At 39.2% G+C, this 17333-nt stretch overlaps 1 protein-coding gene across 1 annotated transcript; it reads right to left on the bottom strand.

Annotated features, from left to right (window-relative positions):
• Positions 1–987: 987 nt before the first annotated feature.
• On the bottom strand, positions 988–16665 carry tspan1 (tetraspanin 1). Its single transcript, XM_084910699.1, has 7 exons — positions 16607–16665; positions 10949–11155; positions 9815–9889; positions 3983–4081; positions 2502–2645; positions 1276–1359; positions 988–1196 (listed from the first exon to the last, which is right to left on the bottom strand). The coding sequence occupies exons 1-7, from the start codon at positions 16661–16663 to the stop codon at positions 1137–1139; spliced, it is 726 nt and encodes a 241-aa protein (XP_084766825.1). The 5' UTR covers positions 16664–16665; the 3' UTR covers positions 988–1136.
• Positions 16666–17333: the final 668 nt, after the last annotated feature.

Genomic DNA, 17333 nt, shown 5'->3' with positions numbered 1-17333 from the left:
TGAAGTCAGAAGCAGCGGAAGAAAATCATCCATCATGACACAGAAACTCCTATCAGAGAAGTAGGGCCTAAACCATTGCAGAGCTGAGGCAGTTATGCCCACCCACTCTTCCTGTCTGGTAATAAGAATTTTGTGGTCCACTGTGTCAAAAGCAGCTGTTAAATCTAAAAGCACATGTAAAAACCTTTTCCCTGAATCCATTGCTTAAAATATGCTCTTAAGATCAATTAACAACATATTTTTCCAATTCCAGCAAGCATACTGACCTGTCCTTGGTGTTGTACAGCAAAACAGGCTCAAGCTATCATTCTTCCACCACTGTATGTCACAGATGGGATCAGGTTTTTATGCAGGAATCCAGTACTTCCCCTTCTCCAAACAGAACACTTCTTAATTTTCTTACTATATATGATTGTAGCATATTTATGTACATATGTCTGTATGTACCCTTGGAACTCCTTAACAGGTTGACTAATCTGCATGAAACCTTCCACAAACATGATTACCCATGCAGCAATTAGCATCTATATGTTTTTTTTAACTTTAGATTTTCATTTTCATCATCAATATGATGTTATGTCCGCCATTTACGTTTCTTTCACATCACATTTAGCATATGTCACCTGAAGCAATTTGTTTCCACAACAGACTTTTGTTCAACTCGCCACTAAATATGGGTAAATATGGGTAGAGGTTTTTGTTAGTCAAACTAAATCATTTTGTTCTGGGTGCTCGCTGACTGAACCTCTTCAGCTCACAGTTTTTTGTTTGCTTCTACCTTTAGGTCCTTATACTGAGTTGACTTTCTGACTTTTGTTGCAGATCTGAAACTGTGGCCACTAAATGTGGATAATAAAAAAAAAACAAAACCCAAAAGGTGTTGAAAAACACATAAATGTTTGAAATATTTTATTTTATATATACATTCTTTTTGAAAAGGCAACATTGAAAACCAAGGATGATATTGGTAAAAGTGTACTACTTCTAACAGAAACTTATATATGATGTTTTTTTTTACATAATAAATATGACTTTATAGCTAATTATTGCATAAAAAGAATAAGAGTGATGTTAATATAGATTTGATTTTTAATTAAATTATCTGTCACTCCCAAAATGTTCTCTGTGAAGACCTCTCAGCTATCTTCGTTATCCAGGTGGCAGTACAAGTTAATGGATACCAATATGGCAGCAATCTGGAGAAACAAAAGTGTAAGAGTCCAAACAGAATGACATAAACATGAATGCATCCTTAAGCTTTGCATGAGTTTTTACCTCCAGTAATCCAATTCCTGCAGCAGTGCCTCCCATGGTGCTAGCGTTCTCTTTGATGATCATCAGGATCTGCTGAAAACAGCCCTGATAGGAAATGGGCTCTGGTTAATTCCTAATGCATCAACATAACACGCATGGCTGACACTCATGCAGACACTAATGCAAAAATAACATTCGCAAAACTGCAAAATAATGGCTGGCTCAAAAACCACTACATTTCTAGGTCAGAATCAAGATGCTTGGGGCAGTCAACACTTGGTCCAGAATCAAATATTTTAACTGTTAATGTCATAGAATTTAGACATACATGGTCCCCCACTGTTAAAAATCTTAGTGACGTTTTGGTGTTTTTCATTTGTTTGCATAGCTCTGAGGTTATGCAGAAAGAATGACTGTGGAAATTCAATCCATGCAGGAGCTACAATGAGACTTCAGTTGAAGATAAGTTAACCTGAAAAAATGTTAAAGCTTAAAAACGCATGGCAAAAAACAAAAAAATAGTTGCAGTAGACAGTTTTCATTGTTTTTACTGGACATTGTTGTCATTGGGCAGGATGTTCCACACATTTTCACACCACTCCATGTGTCAGTAATGAACTACAATGTGGGTGGCATGGTTTCAATACCAGGAATATACACTTTATTTATGCTTAACACCATTTATGTCTATGTAAAAATATTTAATATTACAGCATTAAAAAGGTCTTTTACAGGTTTTGGTCTCTATAGTTAGTTCTTATCTAACAACCATATTTAAGTAGCACTTTTCTACTAGAATTAAACCCTCGAAATGCAGTTTAATAATACAAGCCTCATACTCCCAATCACTCACACATTCATACAGTGCTTTATTCTATGCCATACCATCTTGTCTAGCACACATACTCTAATATAAAGGCATCAGAATCTTGGCCGAGGAGGAACCGACAATCAAACTACCAACTTTCAAATTAGTAGGCAACCTGCTTTACTTCCAGGCCCACAGTCCCCAGACAACTTCATAGCATGACAGAATATTTGTTTTCACTTCTTTTGATTCTATTTTGATTCTAATTATTGGTCACTAACAGCTACATATGTAGCTGGCAGTTGTTTGCTACATATCAGTGAACTGGACCTGGAACGCCACAGAGCATGGCAAACAGTATTCCTGCTAAACACTAGCTTGTTTGAGTTGTCATTGTTTTCATGCCAAAGCTGCACAATGTATAATGTGGTAATTTCACCTGCACATTGCTGTACTCTGCCTGGGCTGGGGTGCAAGTGTTGTTGTTGGTCCTGCAGCAGATGGAAGGCAGGCCGCCTCCAGTTGCATTTTGGAAGTTAGAACCCATGAAATCAGTGTAGTTGGAGAAACCACAGCAACGTAGCTGAAAGAAGGATGACATTCTTGTGTTATTCATGCCGCAGGAAAATATGTGAAGAGGGTTATCTACATAATGGTCCTTTCTTAAAGGCACTGTCTTGTCTTGATGTTAGTGGTTTCTATCTCCTCTTTCGGACATATTCCAGCAGGGTGTAGGTGTTACTTGCCTGAATCTCATTCTTCTCTTTCAGCTAACTCTTCCGGACTTGCCTTAGTCTCTGCAGGTATTTGGTGGTTGCAACTTTCCTGGCAGCCGCGTCATGATTCCCACATCCCTGTGAGATTGCCCGGTAATTCTCGCTATTCTTAGTGTCTGCAATGTTCCCTTTTGGTTTTGCAATCCCCTCAGTTCTGACTACCATCACTCTCTTTGTTTGTTCCCTCTCCAGTTCGAATAGCATTCCAATGTCACTGGTGTAGATCTTGGTGGGATGGATAAGTGAATCGATGTCCTGTTTACTCCTGGCATACAGCTTGATATCATCCATGTAGAGGAGGTGGCTAACGATTGCTCCATTCTGTAGGCAGTGTGTGTAATCAGTCTTGTCAATCACCTGGGATTAAAGAGTTCAGGCATACAAAGAATAGTGGGGGGAGAGCATCTTGAACAACTGCTCTGTTTACCAGTAGCTGATGCTTTTCCCCTCTGATCCCCAAGGATCTGGGAACATTGGGGATCAGCACTGTCCAGCCTTCAATTATCCATTCCAGGTACGTGTTGTCCATTAGCAACCGGTTTATTTCTGCTGCCAGGTGCTCATGGAGTGCAGTTAGTTCTTCAGCAAGCAGATGTGAATCATGGTGGGGCCTGGTACTGTCCAACTGGTGCTGTTCATGCTTGACACTCTTTGTTGAATGTTTGCCACTGTAATGGTTACTAGATCCTGTTCAGGCAGCAGAAATCCAGACTCATCCGACAAGACAATGTGTTTGCACATTGTCTGTTATTTGAGTTAGTGTTGCTTTCCTACCAGCTCAAAGCATCCCAGCCAACCTTATCTGACTTCCAACATTAACAAGGAATTTCACTCACTGGATATTTTCTCTTTTGAAGATCATTGTCTGTAGGATGACTATGTTCTAAAATGCAGGTAGATCAGCGATTTCTGAAATACTCAGACCAGCCTGTCTAGCATCAGCACCTATGCCATGTTCAAGTCCCTTAAACCACTTTTGTACATGACTAAATGCATTTGTTTCTGTCATGTGATTGGCAGAACAGATATATATGTTAATATGCAGTTAAGCAGGTATACATAAATCGGTGGTGAATGTATATACAGTTTATATATAAAGTTCTAAACACATATAACAAGAATATGAAAACACAATATCCTGTACCTGTGTCATGGTGCTGTTCCAGAGCTTAGTGACAGCAGGATCATTACCATATTGCTTCTGTAGAGCAGGAGTCGCCCAAGCTCTCAAGATCCCCTCAGCCTGTGAAAAAAAAGATTTACTGACATCATATATAAACAAATATATCCTCACTGGACACATCTAGTCTGAATTTTATATTTTGTTTCTAAATTCACTGGGTCAAAATTACCCAGTGACAATCCTTTCTATCTATACTCCCTAGGTTGTTATGTTTAGTTTTAGTGTCTTGTGATGTCTAGGTAAACTGTGTCAGATGTGTCCTCACTTCCCACATTATCCCTCTTGTATTTAGTGTCTGTGTCTTCCTGTGCTCCGTGTCGCAATCCATGGCTGTGTGTTTCCTTGTGTGCCTCTCCGTGTGTTTAGGTTGTATTTTCCCAGTTTACTTTTGTACCGTTTTCCCCTTGTGTCAGCAATAAAGCTGCCTTTTGAGTTCACTTTCTTGCCTCCGTGTAGTCTGCGATTGGGTCCTGCCTGCCTTTCCTGCCTGCACAGAACCGCATCATGACAAGGATAGCTTGCCCTCATGTCCTCCCTTCTTTGTTTCCTTTCCTTTGCAGATTGCTATTTCTGTTTTGATAAATAAACCTATCACGTACTGTCACAAAGACCTAATTGATGGATAGGGAGGGTCAGAAATGTACTCTAAATGCATGTAGCCTATTTTTTTTTTCTTTTTAGCTTCTCTGTGTGGGTGGACATGTTTGAATGCGTGCACAGTGAATGGGATACATGGGGTATCCCAAGGGGATGCTGCGATACAAGTCACAATTAAATGTGCCCCCCCAAGTGAGGCTAAGATCAGAAAGATATATTACTAGGAGGCTAATTCAACACTGTCAATTGCCCTGTGCCTTGTCACTTTCTGTTGGATGCATGCACGTGCATTCGCCCACACACACACACACACGCACACACACACACACACACACACACACACACGCACACACACACACACACACCCAGTGGATAAGCAACAAAGAGCTTGAAGTAATACACAGTTCAGTGATGCAGGAGATGTTAGCACTGTACATCTATCAATGTAGAGTGGTATGAACACATTTACACATGATCAAAATCTCCACCTTCATCTTTTATTAAATTATTGATCTCTTGCTTTATAGTATGTTGCTGTTTTTCAAATAATTAACAGTATCTTTTCTTGTATGGCTTACATGTTAAGAAGAAAGCAATGAATAAAAATCAAAGCAACTACTTCCAAAGAAAGTGATATAGTCATTTGTTCATAGGAGTGGGTTGATAGTTGTCATAATTGTCATAAGCGATCCCTTTTTTATATATTTAGTCATGTTTTTGCTTGTTGGGTTAGCGCAGAGGTTCCCAAAGTGGGGGCCCAGAGCCATTGCGGGAGAGGTGGGGACACTGCTAGCATAATGGACAGAGTTTTTATGGGGCTCCCACACAAACGCAAAGCAGAAGATGAAGCATCGCCAAATATGTTTCCAAACCAACTTCTTTCCAAGCCAAAGATTAGAAAATATGATGAAGCATATCTTGCCTTTGGCTTCACCACCTATGTGTCGCCTTCTGTTCCTAAAAAAAAGCAACAGAGCACTCAGTGGTCTCACAAACTCAGGTGGGATACTGTCTGTCCAATCCAAAGTAAAGTCCGGGTTCTGTCTGAGGTTGATGTCTAAAAATGATCATTGCATTGCTGGAAGATGCAATAAAAAGGCATAAAAAACATGAAAACACTGTGCTCCCAACTACCGTGCACAAAAAGGTGCACGGTAGTTGGGAGCACTGTGCCACTGGATAAGTCCATATGTGCCAGCAAGAAGTAGCTTTCCAGAAGTGGTCCTTGATTCTTGGAAAACTCTTCTGACTCTTCTAACCCTTCTGAGAATTCTGTTCACTAGTCTGTGTGAAATCTTGTGGGGAACACCTGACCATGGCTGGTTTATGGTGAAATTACCCTTTCTAATGCACTCAATACTTTTTAGTAACATGGACATGTATGTTTTGGTTTATTGCATGTGTGGGTTGGAATGGATGTTACCAACATCTAATCAGAATTTCATGTTAATGGCACATTTAGAAATATATTTACTTAGAAAATTGGTGGCATGTTCAATACTTTTTTTTAAATCTGTTGTACATGTATCAGTACAACATACATTTATATTCCTCTTGTTTTTTTTGGGTTTTTTGTTTGTTTTTTAAGGCATTTGGTTTTTAAACATTTTCTAAGGATAAGAATTAAGAATTAAAGTGGCGCGACTGTTGTGTCACTAAACATCACAGCACATCTATTTCACTAATGTACTCAAAACTCATATCATATCAGCCCTGTAATATATCTCCACTTTGGTCACTTTGTACAAACAGAACCATGACAATGACCACTGACAGCTTCTCATAATACATGCTGGAAATCTCAGTTACTCTGACTACCTGAAGGTTATTGACTTCCTGGTTAGATGAGCAGCAGAGACCCAGAAACCAAAAGGCAGATTTATGCTGCAGATAAGTAATACAGGATAGATCAGGGCTTTATTTATATCCTCCTTTATTTGTACCCGCCTCTGTCTTTTACATATTTACACAGGCAGCTATATATATGCATATTAGATGTATATTGTCCATTTTCATTATTCCACTGGTATAGTGTTTATTGTGTCTTATGAAAAGCAGGAGATGGAAAGCTGGTCTCACACATTAATATCCACGATGGAACTCACCATGTCTGCAATGAACAAATGATGCTAAAGATAACAAAGAGCACATTAAATTGTTTTAATGAAAACAAAGCTGAGTTATATCTTACATTTAATGGGGGTTCAGGCAATACCTTGGACCCACTCCTCACTTTCTCTAGACAAGCATGCTCTCTGTTGTCAAAACGTCTCTCACCAGTTGCCGTTTACATGGCTGGCTTTGGTTTGCTCAGCTTTTGGAAATGAGAGTGGAGAGATTGAATTTAACAAACTCAGAGAACGACAGCAGGAGAGCAGCTCAATGTTCAGTCTCCAAGGACAACCACCAACACACTTGCCTATAGCTTCTTTGTTTGATAGGTGGCACACTCAGAATTGAACAGGAACATAATATATTACATTCCACCCAGAGAAAGAAGTTAAATGCAAACCTGGACACTGCAAAAAATAATCTTTAACAGAACATCAGGGCAACTGCATAAAAAATTAAAATCGCTCAACAAAAAATTGATATATATATGTATATATGTCAATTTAGTTCAAAAACTGCTGATTCAAAAGCAAGCCTCAGTTTTAAAGTATTTTTGTCAGGTTAGTTTGCACACACATACACCAGTGAACGAGAAGGTCGCTTGCCTTTTGGGTCGGAGAATGGGTTCTGTCATTTGTGCTTATGCACAGAATGGCAGTTCAGAATACCGAACCTTCTTGGAGTCACTGAGCCGGGTGCTCGACCGTGCTCCATCGAGTGTTCCTACTGGGAGACTTTAACACTGTGGGCAACAACAGTGAGACCTAGAGGAGTGTAACTGGTCGGAACAGTGGGTTACCCTGTGGGACTTCAGAGGTAGCTCATGGGTACAGGCAAGCCAAACAGAATGTGGCTCAGCAGTAGCTGAAGCCAAAAAATCAGATGTGCAGAGGGTGTTCCTGACCTCAACTGAGGATATAGTCAACCAGTGGAAGGAATACTTTGAGGACCTCCTTAATCTCACTGACACATCTTCTGTAGAGGAAGTAGAGTCTGGGGATGAGATCACTGAGGTAGTTTATCCTTTATTGGCCAAGATTTGTACAGGTCCAATGGATTATTTTGTTATTTTGGGTGCAAAATGGAAAAATAATTAACATCTTTTAGGAACCATTTGAATTTTCTCTCTAGCCCAAAATGGTTGAGGAATATGAAAACGTGAAGCGAATGTGAAATAATCTAATCAGACCTGATTTTTTTTTACATCCATGTTCAGACAGTACTACCTTGTGGATGTCTTCTGCTACCATGACAACACAATACCCCTGTAAAGCTCACTTTTTCTTCTTTCCAAAGCATTTTGTCTAGCACAAACGGTAACAGAGTTATGGACATTTAAAAACTGCTTGTAAAATGGGCCTGCTGGTGGGCTAATGGTAAATTATAATGGCCAACAATAAGTCTGTTTGGTTTCCACCACAGATGCCCTTTGTCACCAATTCTAAAGGTTAGCCAGGTGGCACACCATTTGACATCATCAGTAGGCCTATACATGAGATTGTTGTTTTCACTGGATTATCATACAAATGATATGGGGCAGCTCTGTCTCAGGAGGTACAATAGGTCATCAACTAATTGGAGCATAGTGGGTGGATCAGTCTGTATGTTGAAGTATCCTTGGGCAAAATAATGAGTTGCCCTCTGAGTTACAACCACATTCATTGGAGTCAGTGTGTGTGAGTATGAGAGTATGAGAACGTTATGTCATAGAGTAGTAAGTGCTGTATGAATGTGTATGTGACTGAGTGAATTAGTAGAGAAGAATCAGTAGAAATTTAGAGTAAGTTAAAGAAATAAATGCAGCAGCCACTTGGCAAATAATAATGAGCCAGTCAAACTGTACAGTGGAACCCCGACTTACGAAATTAATTCGTTCCAGAGGGTAAGTCAAAATGTTCGTAAGTCGAAGCACCTTTTTCCATCGCCTTTTGAGTGAGGCGATGCTGGCTGAAGACGAAGTTCTTGGTGGAAGAGGTTGCGGAGGTTGAAGAAAGCATACGTATGCATGCATACATATGTACGAGTACATGTACATAACATTATGGAATTTAATTTAATTTTTTTTTTAATTTTCTATTTTATCTATTTCGTTATGCGGGAATTTTGCCGTACCATGGGCAGAAATATTGCCGTTAAGTGCCTTCATAACTTGAATTTTCGTAAGCCAGGGTTCCACTGTGCTCACTTCTTAGGTCTGATCACTTTTTGTGTTCAAACCAGCAATGATTTGATCAGGATGTACATGTGTTGTAGCTATGTAAGACTACCAAAAAGTCTTACGTCCTCCAGTTTTTGGTTTTGGGAAATATTTCAGCAGTTATAATCTACAGGACTTTCTTTTGCTTGTTTTGTTTGTTTTTGCTTGTTTTTGTCCTTTTTTGTGATACCTTTTGCAGTGTGTACCTGCAGCTTAAGCTGGTTTATCAACAGCAGAAGTTCAAACAAATTAAATGAAATTTCCAAGCACTGCAGAGTTCCCTCTGCTCTATTCCCCATTTCCCAGCTGCAGAAAGCCAAGTATTAGATTACCATTCTTGCCTCTGGAATTTCAGGCACAACCGATTTTCTCTTAGGACCCCAGTCTTCACTAACCTCCCTTTTCACAGCGCCTTTGAATTCCTTTTAATTTTTACTTGGTGTGGCACTAAATGAAAATGGAGCATGCATGTATGCAGGTGTGTGTGTGTGAGTGTGTGTGTATGTGAGTGAAAGAGAGAGAGAGAGAAGGCAGACAGAGGGGAACACATATCTAAATAGGCTGTTTTGCATATAAAATGCTTTAGGTTTTATATTTCAGAGTAATATATTGTTCAAAGTGAGAGACAGTGCACACAGCCCCAGGCTATCCCAGAGTCATTAAGTAGCAGAAATGTAGTGAGGTGGACATAAAGCCCATAATTCAATAATAGTCCACTGCTAAGATAGAAAATTTATATTGAGATAAAATCCAGAGAATGGCACAAAGAGGTGAAAGGGTGGGAGAAAAAGCAGAACTAGATGAGAAAAATAAAAAAAGACAAAAGAAAAAGGAATGAGAGCAATGGGGAAAGAGAAAAAGGATGGATGCAGGAAATGAAAACTTACAAACGAGGTGTAAGTCAAAGCTACGACTCCAGCAGCCAATTCAGAAATGAATATGATGAGCATGATGGAGGCAAACTGCAGGGAGAGAAGAAGAGGGGAATGTGTCAAGGTTTTTCAAATATACTGATAAAAAAAGCTTATCTATAGTCGCATTGTTGTAAAATCAATGGACAGTGAGTACACGGGTCTATGCTAAAAGGACAGAGCTGACGATCCATCTTCATTTTTTATGTTTAGTTCATTACAGCAGTTTCTCAGGTAGGCCAAATATGTGCTGTTAACTGTGATGCCAGTTGTAGAATATACTCCTCTGCTGTCATTCAACTCACCAGGAGCTGTAGACATGATGGGGGCTCTGCAGGGGCAAAATGTGCTGCCTGTGCTCCTCATTACTCACTGCAGTGGGCTAAGAGGTAGTTAACGTCTTCACTAATGAGTGTAATAATGTACAATGTGTTGTACAAGGGTAGGTGGTGTTGCTGATATGGATGAGGAAGGAGGGTGGCTGATGAACCCAGTGTAAATGCAAGGATGGGTGGGATACCAAAAAAATGTGGGCCACTTCATGAAACCACACAGTATCATTTTTAGTGTTTTTGATCTTAATATCAGTGTCCTCATTTAAAAACAGTGAAGCAATACATATATAGATTGTTAATCCATGATTGCTGTTTTATTCCATCTAATGAATTGAAGTTTAACATTTAGTCTTATTTCTTTAGTTGCTCAAACTTTCCATTGAGATGTGATTGAGATATGATTCCACTGAAATAATATTTAAGCAATTACAGGTGACAAACTTTTATTGACTCTGAAGACAGACTGAAATGACTACCCGAAACTGTGCATGATATCAGTGACTGACGTGACAGGGTAGTAAAAATATTAGAAGATTGTCTAGGCCCCTGGAGCCTGGAAAATCTGTTAGTGACTCATTGTCAGCTTCAAAGTTCTGCACACCAAGTGAGTTTCTCCATCTGAATGCACACAGGGAGTGACTCTGGGTGCACCCTATGGTTTTCCTTCCAGTCTTTGTTCTTTTCCTTTTTGTTGCTGTTTGCTACACACTCATTTGTTACGCCAGTGTTCAGGTACTTTATTAGCCACGGTCTAAAGCAGGAGTTGTCCACTCACTGTAAGGAGTAGACACTTGCTCTTCATATGGGCTGCATAACAGCCCAAGAGTCCCAGCAGCACCAGCACAGCCCCGATGACAATGCAAAAGAAGCCAACATTGACCACCTGGGTAGTTTGTTTGGAGAAAGGTCTCAAGATCTGGAGCAAGGAAGCCCCATCACTGCTCACCCAGATCCCCAATGCCAGCAGAGTGAGGCCACCCATCTGTAGGAGAAACAAGATCCATATACTGTACGCTTAGGAAAAAATTGTGTCCATGTGCAAATTTCTGTTAAGTATGTGCAAGTAATTCCCATTTGACAAAAATAAGTAAATTAAATTGTTTAATTGAAAATGGGATGATCTGTTCAGTTCACTTTTTTATTTCTTTATTGACTTCTGCATTTACTTTGCCATGCGTCAAGAGCAGTGCATCAATTTTAACATAGTATGTCCGTGTCTGTTTCCCTCACTCTCACTGTTATTTTCAATGTATTCTACTGGTACAGAATCATTTAAATTGTATTAATGGATACATTAATTGGTTACATTGTTTTTTTTAACAGAGCTGACAAATCAACAAGTTATAATCTCAGACAGACAGCCTCACACTGATCTTGTTATATCAGATTACTGCTTTCCCCAGGGTGACTGTAGCTTAAGCTATGCATTGTAATGTTAACTGTAAAGTAGTATTTACAGGTAAAAAGAAATTATGAAATAACTACTACAATGACACTTACCTGTAGCATTCCTTATGTTTCCTGCATTTTTTATGTTTGAAAAGGCAAATAGGGTCATCATCATTATTATGCACTAATTTGCATATATTTCCAGTACACAGAGTGTAGTCAAATAAGTACCCAAATGTGTATCTTGGATATTTCTTTGCGCTAATGAGAAAAATGGCTATGTAGCCTAATAGAAGGAAACCAGCTTAAAATATAAAAAAAACTGCTTGGTTCATGAAGTCTTCAACCTGTAGTGTCTCACACTGGTCCACAATCAAGTAAGCCTCCCTATGGATATAGCCATTGCCGTTACTTAAGAAACCACATTACATCACATTACATGCTGCACCAATTAGATTGAAGCATGAGCATTACAGACAACAGATAAATTCTTTCAACTACAATTTTCGACTATTTAATGATGTCTTATGAATCCAAACAGAGGTGTCACCAGACAGTGTAGTAGTCTTTGTGTCTAGATTTCATGCCAGCAGCCCCTAAGGTAAAAATAAAAGTTCTTTTCCTCTTTCCATCTTATAAAGATCCCAATTAACTTCAATGTCTGCAGCAGGCTGCTCTATATGTTTTATCAGTCTGTTGTTGCAAGCACCATCTTCTTTGCTGTAGCGTGCTGGGTTGCAGGCATCAAAGCAAAGGACACAAACAGACTGAACAAACTCATCAAGAAGGCAGAGTCTGTTGTTGCCATGAAGCTCGCCACCCTGGAGGAGGTGATCAGTGACAGAATGCTGGCAAGACCGCAGGCAATGATGGACAGTGACTCCCATCCCCCCCATAACACACTGGACAATCTGAAGAGCAGTTTCAGGAACAGGTTCCTTCAACCTCGCTGTTGAGGGAACGTTACAGTAGGTCGTTCCTTCCCGCTGCTATTATTTATATGTATATTTATATTTATACCTATCTCTATTTATGTATTTATCTTAATATTTAATATTCTTAACATTTCTTAATATTTATTCTATCAATATCTCTGTTTCTACACTCATTTTATGCGAGTGCTTGATGTTTGGTGTATATTTGCTGCTATGACAACTCAGTTTCCCTCTGGGATTAATATAGTTTCTCTGACCTGTGTGAAGGCATCTGCATTTACTGTTTTTTGTTGTTGTTGTCTTTGTTAACTTTGCTGTTGCCAGAGCTTCCTATTATGGACTTGGGTCAAGTCAAAACCTCACCATTTTTAAAACTGTGTGAACAAAATGACAGCATCTTTATGTCACTACCTTTATTTCGCACAGGCTCATTGAACAGGAACCGATTCAATAACCATCCAATGCTGTTTGAGAAAGCCAGCCTTCAGGTTTCTGGAGGAAGGCTCCAGGATTACGGCTTTGCCCGTAACAAAGAGAGAATGTTACTATCCTCCATTAATTTTATGGACTGCAGTGTAATTTTTCCATCTTCAGCTTTACAAAAACTGGACACTACGTATGTGTCCAGTATCCCCATGGGCATTCACCGAATAGCTTAGTAGTTAACAGCGCTGTTTCACAGAAACTGTTATCTCCAGGTGCTTTACAACACAACATCAAAGGGAAGCCCAGTGAATATTAGTCTCTAGGTTTGGTGAGCGAGATAAATATGGATAACAATTGAAAAAAGGTCAATATGATAAGGGCTAAATGTGATGTTGTCCTGCTGCTGTATTAATCATGTAAAAAATATTTAATCCATTTTCATTAACATGACAAAGAGTCATGGCAAATTTAGAATTGGATCACATTTTATATTATGTCTTGCTGTCATAAGTCAGTAGTTTATTCAATTGCTGATTTCACTGCTGCGTGATACTTTCTGGTGAATTTCTGTTCACCAGATAGCTGTTGTACTTTGATTCTACTTGCATTTGCTAACAGACTGCTGTAATGCTATCTTTGCAGAACTCTAACTATATGTATGTATGATGAAATGTGCTCTATAAATAAAATGTAATTGCCATGATCTCTCCGGCTCCTCCTTCATGTCTCCATCTTTGACTTTCTCTTCACTTTCTTTTATACCCTTTTAACCTTCTCCATCCCCTCTGTGTATTTCACCCTCCACTCACCCTACTTTGAAGCCTCATATGAGCAGTCAGGCTCTATCAGACTGGTTTCAATCATGGGACCCCCTTCTGCTCCACATCAGGAACCAGCACTCCACACTCCAGCACTCTTTCAGACACTGACATGTCCCTTATGGGAAAAATCTCCTGCTTCCTGTCTTTGTCTTTCCTACACATTCTCTTTGTTTTTGACTCTCTCATTTATTCTTGTTTTCACTCTCCACCTCTTACTCTGGGGTGTCTCTTCAGCCTGTTCAGTACATCATAGCATTGTTGACTAAATGTAATGCAAGAAGCATATTTCCCCTCAAACCCCATTTCTGTCACCATCATGCCCCATCTACAAAAAGGTGAAAAGTGTGCCAGCTATAAATACACTTATCACAGCTGGCACAGTTTTCACCTTTTTTGAGACCTTTGACGGTGTGTTATATGCTTTTGGATGTCTTTTTCAGGAGCTACATTGCAAAGGGACTGGGAGTAAACCAGGTTTTATGAGACTGATAATTGGTGCTAGTGGTGGAGAAACAATGTCTTTGTCATCTATAGAGACAGAAAGAGTCTTACAGTTAGTGGACTGTGACTGAATAACAGGCTGCAGAATGAGAAACAAAGGCTCCAATAAGGGGAGAGTGAAGCTACAGTGGGAATGAAAAAGAGAACAACCTCAGGGGAATTAGTTCACTTTGAAAAGCTTGGAAAGTGATAGAAGGATAGACAGATAGATTTATCTTTATTAATGGGCTATGTACCACAGGCCTTTAAGGTGGCAGTATCAAAAAGCCATCACTTGACCCAGGAGTTATAATTTTGGATATTGGCCTAATTAGGGTAAATTATAGAGTAGTTGTAAAACAGCTAACTGGTTTGATCGAACTCATCACATACAGAAAGTGCAATAGTGAAGATCAAAAATGATCTGCTTATGGCTTCTGACAGTGGACTTGTCTCTATGCTTGTCCTGCTAGAGCTCAGTGCAGCTTTCACCACTGTTGACCATAATATTTTATTACAGAGATTACAACATGCCATAGGTAATGAAGTTGCTGCACTGCAGTGTTTTGAATCATATCCATCGATAGACTCCAGTTTTTTTCATGTAAATGGAGAGTTTTCTTCACACACTGAGGTTAACAGGTATCTGTGCTAGGACCCTTAGGCCGTATCATTAGAGAATGTAGCATACATTTTCATTGCTATGCAGATGATGCATAGCTTTATCTATCAATAAAGCCAAATGACACACATCAAATACTTAAACTACAGGAATGTCCTAAAGACATAAAGACCTAGATGCTCTAATTTCCTGTTTCAAAATTCAGATAAAACCATGAGTATTCTACTCTTCCCTAAAGTCTTGGTGTATAAAAACATGGTGTACACATGGTGGATGGCATTACCTGGGCTTCCAGTAACACTGTGAGGAATCTTGGAGTCATTTTTAACCAGGATATCTTCTTCAATGCGCACATTAAACAATTATACCATCAGTCAGTACTGATGCAGAGAAGGTTGTTAATACATTTCAGTTCCATTGGTGTTTATAAAATTAACAACGGGTTCACTAGAGGGGCCACAATGAGATAACCCCACTAGTTCACCAGTTTTCCTTTTAGGGCCGGTGTAACTACTGGTAGCATGAGGTGTTACGTGGACCCTACAGACATTGGGCAGGTAGTCCAACTCCTGGCAATGCAACATATTGACGTGCCATCCTGGAGGCTTGCTGTTTCTCCTAGCACACTCTCAAGCCACTTACTAGTGTTTTGATCATGAGCAACACATTCACAGATTAGAAGATTCAGTGGAGAAGTACAAATCATATGTTAAGATAATCTTGAACAGTTAAACACTTTGATTATTAAGTGTGAGATTCATATTTTTTTTGGACTCTACTATAGTAGTTTTGCATGATTAGCATTTTGAAATAACTGGGCTTTTGAGCTGCCCCTCATTTCACTTCTCTGTCCGATGTGACATATTTTAGCTGCTTCCCTGTTCCCTATGAGATTTATCTCTCTTTAACTAGCATTTGATTACCTGGACCTTGTATGCACCTGAACAGCAGGACGGGGCTTGTGTGCTCATAGCTCTCGCTTTTACTACATTTATTACTTATGCATATGTACTCACACTATTTATTTATCACTGAAGATAAGGAAACACAGTCTTAGTTGCTATCCTTTAATGTTCCTATACGTGCTCACTTATTTAGTTTTCTCCTGCCACTATGAACAACAGGGTTTAGTTCTTGAAAAAGCGTCTGCTTTAGATATGTTTTGAAGGGAGCTGCAGTTGCAAAAATATGTTTGAGCGTTCACATTAAAGCAAGATCTTCATGACCAATAAATAACTGTTACATCATTCTCCTGTGCTGTCTTAGATTTCAGAGGGACATCACAATCACCGCACCTTGAGAGCTGCTGTACCAAATTTATCAAGCAGCACTCAGCCGATGATTTCCATTTTGAGGAAAATGGCTCATGCTATATCTCATCTATAGCTCACCTGGGAGAGCAAGAACCCAAGTGAGCCCAGACCCCAAGCAAACTTAGCTTTACATTGGTAAGACTGAGGTGAAGATGTACGTGGCATAATTAATGTACAGCCTTTAAAGTTAATGAGGTAAAAATTGCAACAACCAGGCAAAATCTTTGGTATAGAAAAAGTATTATTTAGGCCTTCAGAGTGGTCAGAGATGATTATGTAACATCTCTTTTTGCACTGAATGGGAAAGAGAAATTATTTTCCAGGTTATTTGTTTTTTTTACTTTTTTTTGTACGAATGTCACTCAGTAAATGAGTGTCTCACAACCATGCCACAACATCTTCTTCCTAGTCATGCTGTATGTGTAATCAGAGTGGAAACATACTTACAAAGATAAAGAAGTTGAATAACACCATCATGAATTTGAGAAACATGAAGGAGCACATTTTAATCTGCAAAAGGAGGAAATTAATTTTAGGGTTTTGTACTTACATTACTGAGGACTCTTATCTAACACACACGCAAATGTTATTGGAAGGTTATGAAAAGGAAAATTAGAGAAAAAGATAAAGTTCAAAAGTGGCAGCGATCTTACCTCTTTCTGTAAAACCAAAGTAGAGAAAAATTAAACCAGTTGGCTTTCTGAATTAAATAGTGACTAAAAATGCAGCAGAAACTTAAATACAAATGATCATCTGTCTCTTTAGTTTATCTCTTTCCAGGAACTTCCAGAGATGCAGGTAAAAAGTGCATGTCTGAGATCACAAATCTGAAATTTGTTTCCTCTTGGTGGAGCAAGAGGAGTGCTGGGTGTGTCTTGGAGGATACAGGTGACTGCAGGTGAAGGTGTGGTGCTGCTTAGGTGGCAGCTGTGAACCCTGCAGGGACAGGGACACATTCAAAGCAGTGGATTTCCTTTTTTCCTTTTTTCCATTTTTACATATTCATCACACTTACATATATCATTTACATTTCCTTCATTTGTGGATATGGCTGTCCATGTGGTTTGCTAGAGTCCCAAATCCTTAGAAATGTGTTTTTGAACCCTTTCCAGACTGATAGAGGTCATTAACTTGTTTACTCATTTGTTATTGAGGTTTTTTTTTTAGATTGTGG

Source organism: Perissodus microlepis, chromosome 17 (assembly GCF_051167445.1).
Source record: "Perissodus microlepis isolate ML-2025 ecotype Zambia chromosome 17, ASM5116744v1, whole genome shotgun sequence".
Taxonomy (NCBI): Eukaryota; Metazoa; Chordata; class Actinopteri; order Cichliformes; family Cichlidae; genus Perissodus; species Perissodus microlepis.
Note: the sequence above shows the minus strand (reverse complement) of the source record. Positions and strands in the feature narration are given on the sequence as shown.

Bases quoted from the DNA above. Each gene is read 5' to 3' on its own strand.
- tspan1 (XM_084910699.1), bottom strand. From the start codon at position 16,663: ATGTGCTCCTTCATGTTTCTCAAATTCATGATGGTGTTATTCAACTTC. The intron at 11,156-16,606 runs GTAAGTATGTTT...TTTCTCCTACAG, and splicing joins TATTCAACTTCTTTATCTTT to ATGGGTGGCCTCACTCTGCT. The intron at 1,360-2,501 runs GTGAAATTACCA...ATTTCCTATCAG, and splicing joins CAGAGTACAGCAATGTGCAG to GGCTGTTTTCAGCAGATCCT.